Raw genomic sequence first — 10673 nt, 5'->3', positions numbered from 1 at the left:
AGATAAATATATCAAGTTACATTTACAAAAGTAAATTATACATGTATTTACATGTATATACTATATACTCAACAGATTAGCTGATGCAATATTCAGCATTTTTCTGAGTATTGAAATCAGTGCTTGTTTGTTTACTTGTTTGTTTTTTACGCTATTACGTGATAAATAGATACATTTAACAATGCACTACTTTGACTCCTATGCAGCATGTAATCTGCAAAGTAACCAGTAGCTAGTTATCAAATAAATGCAGTGAAGTAAAAAAAAATACACGATTTCCCTCAAAAATGTAGTAAGGTGGACACATAAAGTGTAGAAAATGGAAAGTACCTCAGAACTGTAGGCAACATAAAGACTACTTCTCAGTAGTGTTGGATTAAAAGATGAGGCTCCAAGTTCAATCTTGACCTTAGAAACAGCACTTGTGTCCATTTATTAGTTTTTCTGTTGATAAAGATCATGAGATAAAGACCTTGGTCCAAAGTCAAGTATGGACTTTGGACCACAGGAAGTGACACTGATGAAAACTTCTTGCATTGATTGTTAATGCTTGCGTTGCCCTCACTGACCGGGGGCTGAATCACCTCCATGTTACTATCTAATTCCTTGAGTAGGGAAACAGCGTAATAACTCAGACGTGGAAAGAAAAGTACATTTTAGTGTGTATAGTAGTTTTATTACTCCAAGTTTTGGGATTACAGTGGTAGTCTTTAGGGAACGTTCAGTTTCAACAAGCCTTTTCTCTGAGACGACATGAAAACCAAAACATCTAAAACATCTTCTATATCGAGAAACAAATATATGCTCAACACGAATGGGCTGTAGTTTTCTTTTTTTAGTTAATTCAAACCCACGTTTGAGAGCCAGCAGTGTGATTTTTTTCTCTCCCTCCAATGAACAAGCTGCAAAAATCAACACACTGTATTGAGATATTTAGTTGTCGGACCAGAATCAGCACCATTTCAGCCAGGGAAAAACTTATTTTATGTTGATTTGTCAAAATTATGCAATTTAGGCACTTATCAAGAAATTGGCAAAATGTTATAATGAAACTGCTACAGAAAGAAATTTTCATAAGCAACATACTTTTTAGTTTTATGCTTAACAGTCAACAAAAGATTGAGCAAAAACTACTGACAGAACCGTTTAACATCACAAACACAATCTAGGCTAAACTTACAGAATATTAAACTAAAATCTAAACAGTTCAACGCGGCCTCACACTGAGCGTAGAGTGATACTTGCACAGCACTGAGACGATACAGGTGCTCGGTTTGCTTTGCATAAAAAAACTTATGCCATGAACACCACTGCTTGTGCTGTCGTTCAGCTCGGATATGAAGACAGATGTCCGTCTGTCCGTGTGCCGCAGTCAGTCGTACCTGCAGTTCCCCCGGGTAGGTTTTTATAACACGCTAATCTATAATGGACAAACATTTAAAAGTGCTTTACATTAAGGTACCTTCAATACATTCACCTCTACATTATGAAGTCTTCTATAATACCACACAGGTAATAACGAGTGAGCTGCAGTTGACGAGTATTCCTTTGGCAAAAAGTAACGTTTTGCTTTTAGCAAAAGATATGGAGTGTGTCTGAGGAGTGTGTGGCTCGAGGATGAAGGGTTTTTTCTCAAATAAACATTAAAAAGCAGATTGTTTAATACAGAGGAACCGCTGTGTAAAGTTTGTTTCCTTTAGGTTTAGTTTATATTTATGATAAACTGAACTAAAAGGAATTGTTTGACATTTTCGGGAATATTTTAAATGTATTTGCTTTCTTGCAGAGCGTTAGATGAGCAGATTGAAACCACTCTCCAGCGATGTGACTCAAGTCCTTTGCTTCAAGTCTCAGGTCAAGTGTTAGTTGAGTCGTGTCTTCAGTTAAAGGTCCCATGCTACGTTCATGTCCAGGTTCACAGGTTCAAACGTTTTTCTGATACTGTCCATTGCTGCAGCACGTCTGTTCACCCTCTGTCTGTCCGTTTTAGTGCCTGTCTCTTTAAGGGCCCCCCTCCTGAAAAAAGCCAAGTCTGCTCTGATTGGTCGGCTCTCGCAGGCCTGAGCAGGCACCACCCACTGTGTTTTTGCAACTGCTGGGGCACTGCTGGGGGCAGTAACTGTATAGTTGTGACATCACAACCTTACGGAAGTCCTAACGGCTCGTTTGAAGGCACAGTTTCTCTCTGGATTGGGTGTTTTGATACTTTCACAGTATCTTTATAGCACCTAGACCTGCTTTGTAATAAAAAACACACATCACACTTATATAATATGGGACCTTTAAGGCAAGTGAAGTCACCCCCAATATACTACAGTCTTACCTGCAGAATCTGAGGAAAGTCAAGGTATCAGTAAGTGTCTAATAATCATATAATTGGCCAATTTATCCAATCTATTTCCTAGTTTCTTCTCAATCAGACGATATTCTCTTTCCATTTTGAGAAGTGAAATACTGACAGCCAGACTCAAAGGAAACTGAAAACATAAAATGAACACAGTCAAGTAATCGAGTCTTCATGTCTCGTCTTATTTTCTGTCAAGTCAAGTTGCAAGTCATCGAAACAACAGCGACTGAAGATGATTTGAGTCCAAGTCACAATGACTCGAGTCCACATCTCTGCTGATTAGCTTAGCTTAGCACAACGGCTAGAAACAGGGAAGCAGCTAGCCTGGCTCAGATTTTGTAAAGATGAAACAAAGGAGATAACGTGTGAACTATTACAGTAGTGAATTTAAGAGATGCTGGTACGCAGATTTTGTTACTTTTGAACAGAGCCAGGCTAGTTGTTTGCAAGTAGCCGGTTAGCTTAGCATAGTATAAAGACTGGAAACGAAGGGAAACGGCTATCGTAGCTCTCTCTTCGAATGTAAACAACATTTTGTATTTTGTCTAATCTGTACATAAACTGGAGTGTAAAACATGACAAGTTGTGGTTTTTCGGGAGGTAACGTACTGGAGTAGCCTAGCATCATTTGTTGTTAACGAACAAATGGACAACGCCAGGCTATCTGTCGCTAAGCTAAGCTCTAGCTTGAAGAAAGCAAAAAAGCGTATGGGCGGAGAAACATTTGCTTTTTAACCATGTGTTCGTGTAGACAACCGGCAGCTTCGTGAACATAGTGGTTCACACTTTTGCCTATTTACTACATGGTCCCGATTGTTCGTGTGCATATTGCATCTTGCCGACACATAGCATTCATTTCTGAGTAAGTGAACAACCAAAGCTCCAAACGGACACAGGATAGGCGAGGCAGCCATCTTGCTTACATGAATACGTCGTTAAAAGCAAGTATATCTCCGTCCTACATCCCGAAATGTCCAAGTACTCCCTTAAGTCTGTCTTGCCTACAAAGTATTGATATGCTATTAATCATTTTCTGATTTTGACTTTTTTTCTAATTTCATGTCTCAGTTTTGAGCAAAAAACTCTTTGAACCTCGAGCCAGTTTACCGGGAGGAGAAAGTAAAGAAGAGAAGGGGTCACACAGAGTGAAAAGTCACAACTAAGAGCAGCATGTAATCCTTTAACAGTGCCAGGTTATTATTCAGTCGCATTCACACAGTATTCAGTCTATTGCACATCAGACTTCTTCATTGAGTGCAGAGAACCAACGGTCTGGGGCCATTCACATGTTTTCTTCTTCAGGGTTAAGTCGATAAATTGACAACAGTCTGAAGCTGAGAATCCAAAATGTCTTCGTCGTGGTTGAGACGACCCTCACGTCTTCATTTCAAGGCAGCTGCTCTTGATTTTTTAATATATTCTTGATTAAATGTGCTGTGCCTCACCAAATTAAAAAAAAAACATGGCAGAGGGTGAAACCAGGGCACTCATACAGTATGTTAAAGGTTAGAAGTAATTTCTAATTATTATTTAATTAGTTTTTTTTTTCTCAAAAGTCTATAAAACATCAGCAGGATTTTCTTTTTTAAAAAAGCTGAGTAAAGAAATATCCCCTCGGCAGCCTTGCCTCGAGATGTTTTTTTACATAAATAGAAAATTAAAAAAACACACAAAAGATTAAATAATCGGACAAATGCAACAGGTGAATGCAGGAGTTTAAATTAAGACGGCAGAATAGAGGAAGTGTGCAGGGGGGGAGGTAGGGAGGGAAGGAGGAGAGGAGGGAGTTAAAAGCTGTTGGCACGAGGGAAAGGGAGGAGAGAGGGGAGCTGTCCTCAGTGTTTCAGTCTCTTAGGTGCTGCTAGTACGGGCCTTTCGAGTGTCCAAAGATCCCGATGGGGAAGTGTTTGACGTGCGAGGACCACTGAGCCGCCAGCTGGAAAAACTTGACATCGTTCCATTCGACGCCGTCGATCAGTACTGCAGAGGAAGAACACAAACATTACTACACAGTTACACTTACATTTACTGCAGTTAATGGTACTGATGTCCTTATCGACCCTGATGTATGTACATTTGGTCAAAATCCAACTAGTCGAGCAATTTTCTTACTGTTTTACTGCGTGAGAATCAACTATCTGTGACATCTTTGAATTGTCTGGTCGCAACAATCAGGAAAGCTGCAGACAAAACTGAGCAGAAAAACCCAGATCCCTCTGATGGATGTCTGTGCAGCTGAGGGGGGAGGACATGTCAGGGGCAGCAGTGTGAAAAGTACCTCTCAGCATGGTCTGCTGTTGCTTGGCAGTGCAGATGAGCCGGCTGATGCCTTCGATCACTTGACTCTTCGACTCCACCTCCTTGTCTTTGCTCTTTTTTGGCAGGAACATGACTGGCAGAGGGGAACAACAGAGAGATGCACGCTGGGAGTAAATGAAGGATTCAGATTCTCTCTGCTCTCTGAGGATTAAATGACATTTGGCCTTTTCGGTGCAAACGTCTGAGGTCGGCATGTCAAAGACTGGATTCTATCAGATAACATCCCTTCCTGTGAATATGGTATGATTCGTATAATACTCACTTTTCTCCTCCGTCTCTAAAATTTGTGGCTTTTAAATGGGTTTAAAATGAAAGAAAGTAACAAATACAGTGCACGAATCCAAAAGGATCCAAAGAAACGTGCGTGTGACGGCTTACCCTTCTTATTCTTCTCCTTGGTCACCACAGTCATGGACATGGTGGGCTGGGTGCTCGGCTCTGCGCCCCCCAGTGGCAGCCGGCTGACCTGCAGCGAGCGGAAATTGCACTTCAGAGTGTTTTTGGAGGAGGAGTCCCGCTTCTCCATGTCTTTCTTCCTTTCTGTCGGAGCCACCCAGTAGTCAACCTGGAGCCCCATCAGTTCTGTCTGACCTACAGAACTACAGGAAACAGTCAGTGAGGTGGATGTGACGGAAATACCTCTCTTTTTTAAAATACAATAACTCACACATGAGAGTTCAAGTGCCGTCATTTCACGTACACAGCTTGGCCACCACAAAAACTGGCTTGGAAGCCTTTTTTTTTTTATATCAACCAAAATAAAATGGCATAACTGGTATATTTGCTCTTTTTCCACAAGTTATGTGAGAATTTAGGAAAATATAAAGCTACAACCAGCAGCTTAAAGACTGGAAACGGGTTGGAAGAAGCTGGCCTGGTTCTGTCCCAAAGATAACTGTATCATCACTGTGAGGCAAGAAGTTGTAGATGTTTTTGCTTTTGGAGAAAGTCAGGTTAGGGACTAATTTATAGTCTTGTCAACACCAAACCAGAAGTCATCGTGGAAAGACTGATTTAGTGAGTTGTATTTTGTCTATGTAAAGTTTTGATAAAGTATGAGCTAACAAGGCACTTTCTTCTGTTGGTAAGGAGAAAAAATGTAGAAGTATTTCCCTTTTTTTGACATTTATTGAGTTTATTGTGTTCATTTATTACACTAGAAATAAGGGATCTTGTGAACTGGTCAGTATTACAGGACAGGACGGACCGAGGCTACCTGGTTGGCATGCAAACTTCAGTAGATATCTCTGTAACACACAGTATACAGACATCTTTGTCTAGCTGACCCGGGCATCACATTATACCTGTAAGCACAGAAGCTGGTGTGGACGGAGGGCGAGGAGGGCGGGGTGGGCGACGCTTCTTTGAGTGCGGGGGAGACTTGCGGAGGGGTGGAGGAGAGCAGGGACGAGCCCAGAGGTGCTGCATCATCGGAGTCTACTGAGGGAGGAAACAGTCAATCATTTACTTCTCAAAGATAAACGCACCGTGGTGGAACAATGCTTTTGTTCAGAGCTGCCCGTGTGGTACAGCTTTGAGATGCATTGCTGCAGGTTGGTATGCAAATTGTGCAAAAGCTCAATTTTGTATCTTTTTTAAATGTCAAACATCTGTGAACACTCATCGCTTGCCTAACGTTGCAGATGTTTGCTCCACGATGCCGACTTTCACCATCTAGAATCAAAAACAGATGAGGAAGGGTTATTACTTGTGAAATAAAGAAAGCTTAAAAGAGCTGCATTCAGTTGGATGAAAACAAAATCAACAGACACTCGACATTCAGGGCAAATCCAGAATTAAAGCGGCTTCTTACCCCAATGAAAGGGATGAACTTCTGACACGAGTCCTCGTCAGGGCTGCGGAGAAACAACACAGGGCAAAAGAAAGTTCAGGTAAAAAGGAGCAGATAAAAGACTGGATATGTCAGGATGAAAGGGAAGGAAACTATGTGCAGATGGAAAATCTAATTGAATCTACTGGCAATCTACAGTTAGTATCAATCAGATCTCGTAACTCGTAAATGTTGACATTTGATTTCCAATGTTTCACATCTGGAAATACTGTAATCTTTCATTTGCATAGAAAGTATGCAAAGTTATCCCAACCCAGACAGAATCAACAGAGCATGCTGCACTTGCTTCTCGGCTTCAAGCCTCCACTAAAACAAATTCGGCTCCCCACCGCGGGCCCCCTTATTGTAGCCGGAGAAAGCGGAGGGCAAAACATGCAAGCTAGCGGCCGATTCGTCCCACAAAGCCATCCAGTTATTTGCAGAGACAGACTGGATCTACCAAACCAAAGTCAGGAGGGCATTCAGGAGGCAGCAAGTCCATCAGGGGAACAGCTAGACTACTGAGTCACAAAGAGGTGGATGAGAAGGAAGAGCACCAACCTACATCCTAAACACCTCTGGCTCCATGCACTACCTCTGAGCGGTAGTGCATTAACTACACTTACAAGCCTTCCATGAACTATTTTCCTGGCGATGACCAGAAAAATAGCCTGAATATGGTTCTAGTTCTACGTTTTTTTTTTTTTTCTACATGTAAAGACGTTTGATGATGTGAAAGGTTGTTGCTCTTGCCTTGAAGAAACCTGCCATCGCCCCCCCAGGGAGGAAACAGAGAGACTACAGAGGAGGGGAGAGAAGGAGAGAAGACAGTCTACAGTAGGTCACAGTTTGCATATCAAGGCCACGTTCTTGTTTTTTTTCCCCCAACACAACACATCTCTGCTGTAATCAGTTTCAGAGCAGCCAGAGAGAGAGAGAGAGAGCCAGATGTCTGCCTGGTATGTGAGTGATTTATGTTTGTCTCGCCTTGCAGGGATGGATTATGACAGAACACATGACTTCTGTCTGATGTGTTTGAGCCGTTTATTGGCTTGAATGTGTGATAAATCGGTTTAAAAGATGCACATGCACGTCAATCCATGTAGATGGACGTGGAGCTGCTGTATGGATATAACACATGCACTTTTGGACGTTGGAATAAGGGGTATTTGCATTATTTAATGTTTGCATTGTATATTACAGAATGTATGTATGATAATGTTACCATTATATTGTGCATTTAGGTATTAAGTCGTCAAAGCTGTTATAATATTATCCGTGAGTTTCCTGTGGAAGTCACTGGGGAAAAGATAATGGGTGATATTTCCGGTGCTTGTCAGAACTAGCGTAGATAAAGTATCATTATAACTGACGCACTGGTAGGCTAAGCATAATAACAGTGTTGAAGTAAGAGTTCACTGGATAAAGTCACTAACCTAGATCTTCATGAATGAATGATATGCCGTACCAATCGCTCTAACAAGGAGGATTAGCGTCCTGTTACCATGGAAGATGCAGGTTATGGTTCAGTGACAGGACCCCATAGTTCACACAAGGTATCATGGAGGCTTTGAATGAGGTGCATAACTTTATTTACATAACATCAAAAACAATAAGATACAAAGTGCCTTATAGTAAAACTACAATTACCAGAAGTAACGCCCTGCGGTTGTATGCCTCCGTGCACCAGTCAGGTTGAGTAAAGGCCTGAACATTTTTTTGGGAGAATATTATGATGTCACAGTCAAGTTGACCTTTGACCCTTTGGATATAAAATATCAGAACTTTGTCATTTTATCCTATTAGACATTTGTGTAAAATTCTTCTGTAGTTATCATAAAAAAAATGTTGAGAAATTGCCAAAAATGTGTTTTGTGAGGCCACAGTGACCTTTGACCTTTGATTATCTTTTATTGTTGCACATTTGGTAGTATTTTGTATAAGTATAAATATGTATAAATATTCAAAAAGTTATTAATATCATTTTAAAACAGGCGGGGCAGCACTTAGGACACTAAAGTCGATCATGACACATTTGATGGTAACATTGAGCCAAACATGTAACCTACAGGTTGATCCTGGTGGTTGAGGTTCGTGATTGAATTTCAAACAATGAAGAGGTAATCGCACTTTGACAGTCATCCTACTGACAGTGTGCAGGTTTTCTATTTCTAACGGGACAAATAACAGACAGACATGGATGGCCTGAAGCACATGGAGAACATGGAGAGGACACAGCAGGGAGGAAGAAACAGAGGAGGGGAGACACTATTCGGTCTCTTGCCACTTTATCAGCACTTATCTTATCAATGAGGAGTAAATGTCACTTTCTTTGGGTATGAAATGACCATATGTGGAAATTGTGGTTATGTGCGACCAACCACAGTTTAATGTGCGTTAAAAAGGACAGAGCTAGATGTTCTTGGCAGGGTCAAGCCGCCTTTCTTTATTGCATCTTGTGCTAATAAAGGAACTTTACTCCTAACGTGAATAAAAACTTGGTGTGGTGCAGCTTTAATTAGTCCAAGAAACCATACTGTGTCTGAATAGCAGAGTTGGCACTTACTGTATCTGAGAAGTTTATGACTCAAGCCGCTAATATAAAAAAAAAATCTCGGCGGCCGTTAAAGTGGCAAGCTCCAGTAAAGGCTGAGAAGGATTCAAGGGGGAGAATGGCTCCAACACACACAAAGCGCATGAATCACCAAGCTACGTGAGAAACAAACTCAATCGACCACAATACCTTACTGCAAAATCAAAATGAAAGCTCTTTTTCCTTCAAAGAAAGAAAAGAAAAAATACAACAAAAAGATAAAAACATGTTATTCACACACACACAGTGATGGAAAGACAGTGATGTTTAGAAGACAGCGTGTCAGACACCGCCACTCCCACACAAACTCCACAACATTAGTCAAACTTCTATATTGCTCTTTATTTTCAAAAGGGGGTTGAATGGAAACTGAATACACCACAATTGTAATGTGCGTTCATATTAGTTCACTCACTAATTCAGAAATAAAGGTATTTTCCAAATGTCAAACTTTTGTTTCAGTCTTAATCCTCCCTTGTTTCAAAATTGCTTCCAGTGACAGTTCTTTGTTTTAGTTGTGTTTGGTTTGCTGCAGAGAGTCAGCTAATGTCTGCAGGATTGTTCAGGTAGTCTCTCTTTTACAGCTCAGTTCAATCCCCTTTCGAAAAACTGCTGCAAACTCTGCGTTACAAGCATTAGTTAGACAAAACCGTCAGGATAGCTCACAAAAACACATTTAAAGTCCCACTTCTGCACAGCTCTCATTTTCTCAGGCCTGTTTTAACCCTGGAAAGTGAAGAAAACCTACCTTTTCTGTTTGTAGGTGAGCATGGCCTCAGCGATGGGGAGCTGGTGAGCCCCGTTAGCTCCCACCATGTACTGAGTTACCCTCGACACCACGTCTGGGCTCTCCTGGGCTGCAACAGACGCAATGATCAGTTAATTCTCTACTACTGACTTTACACCCAAACAATCAGTCAGAAACAAGTCTAAAGTCTGTATTTTAGAAGTATTTAGGAGCCCACCAACAACAGGAGCCTCTGGCTTGTGAAAGAGGTCCCTCCAAGCAGCATCTTGGAACAAACTGTTGTATCGATAGTCAATAGTGCCGAGATATTTGGAGACTGGATGTGCACCTAAACCAATCAAAAACAAAAATTCAGACAAGCTGTACAACAAATTGCACCTTGGGGATAATAAAACAATTTAAAAAACACCAAAACATAAGAGCAACATTAAGTTTAGGCTGTAGCTGACCTAAAGGGATGATGAGGAACCTCATGTAGCCGAGCCAGTCAGGGGTCTTATGGGAAAGGTGGTCGACAAATAGCCTCAGGACAGCACTGAAGTAGTGCTGCGCTCCAGCCACTGCGATCTTTATGGGGACGGGCGTCTGGGAGTTACAGTTGCAACTAGGAAAGAAAACAAACAGATGGGTTCAAGTTCCACAATCAGAAAAGTGAATATATGATGGCTGAGATGGTGATGATGATGATGATGACGGGAGGCTGACTTACAATCTCTGTATGCGGGAGACGATGGTGTTGAACGCAGCCTGGATGTCAGCCGTGGTGCACGTGCAGACCACCGGTAGATGGTGGTTTTGCAGCATATCTGAAAGATACTGGGAGTAGACGAGAGGC

General features: G+C 41.4%; 1 protein-coding gene across 7 annotated transcripts in view; it reads right to left on the bottom strand.

Annotated features, from left to right (window-relative positions):
* Positions 1–650: 650 nt before the first annotated feature.
* The window catches only part of pacs2 (phosphofurin acidic cluster sorting protein 2), a 51138-nt gene continuing 41115 nt past the window's right edge, over positions 651–10673 (bottom strand). For 2 of the 7 annotated variants that reach the window (XM_084381023.1, XM_084381025.1), the window contains exons 15-26: positions 10548–10654; positions 10288–10442; positions 10056–10166; positions 9839–9947; positions 9241–9273; positions 7251–7295; positions 6480–6522; positions 6298–6340; positions 5971–6106; positions 5045–5265; positions 4626–4739; positions 651–4327 (exon numbers count right to left, since the gene is read on the bottom strand). In XM_084381023.1, the coding sequence (XP_084237149.1) occupies positions 4209–4327; positions 4626–4739; positions 5045–5265; positions 5971–6106; positions 6298–6340; positions 6480–6522; positions 7251–7295; positions 9241–9273; positions 9839–9947; positions 10056–10166; positions 10288–10442; positions 10548–10654 (1236 nt within the window). In that variant the 3' untranslated portion in view covers positions 651–4208. The remainder of the gene's footprint in view (positions 4328–4625; positions 4740–5044; positions 5266–5970; positions 6107–6297; positions 6341–6479; positions 6523–7250; positions 7296–9240; positions 9274–9838; positions 9948–10055; positions 10167–10287; positions 10443–10547; positions 10655–10673) is intronic. The other 5 variants (XM_084381024.1, XM_084381027.1, XM_084381028.1 and 2 more) reach the window with 5 other exon arrangements.

Source organism: Pagrus pagrus (assembly GCF_965226575.1).
Source record: "Pagrus pagrus genome assembly, chromosome: 18".
NCBI classification, from domain to species: Eukaryota; Metazoa; Chordata; class Actinopteri; order Spariformes; family Sparidae; genus Pagrus; species Pagrus pagrus.
Note: the sequence above shows the minus strand (reverse complement) of the source record. Positions and strands in the feature narration are given on the sequence as shown.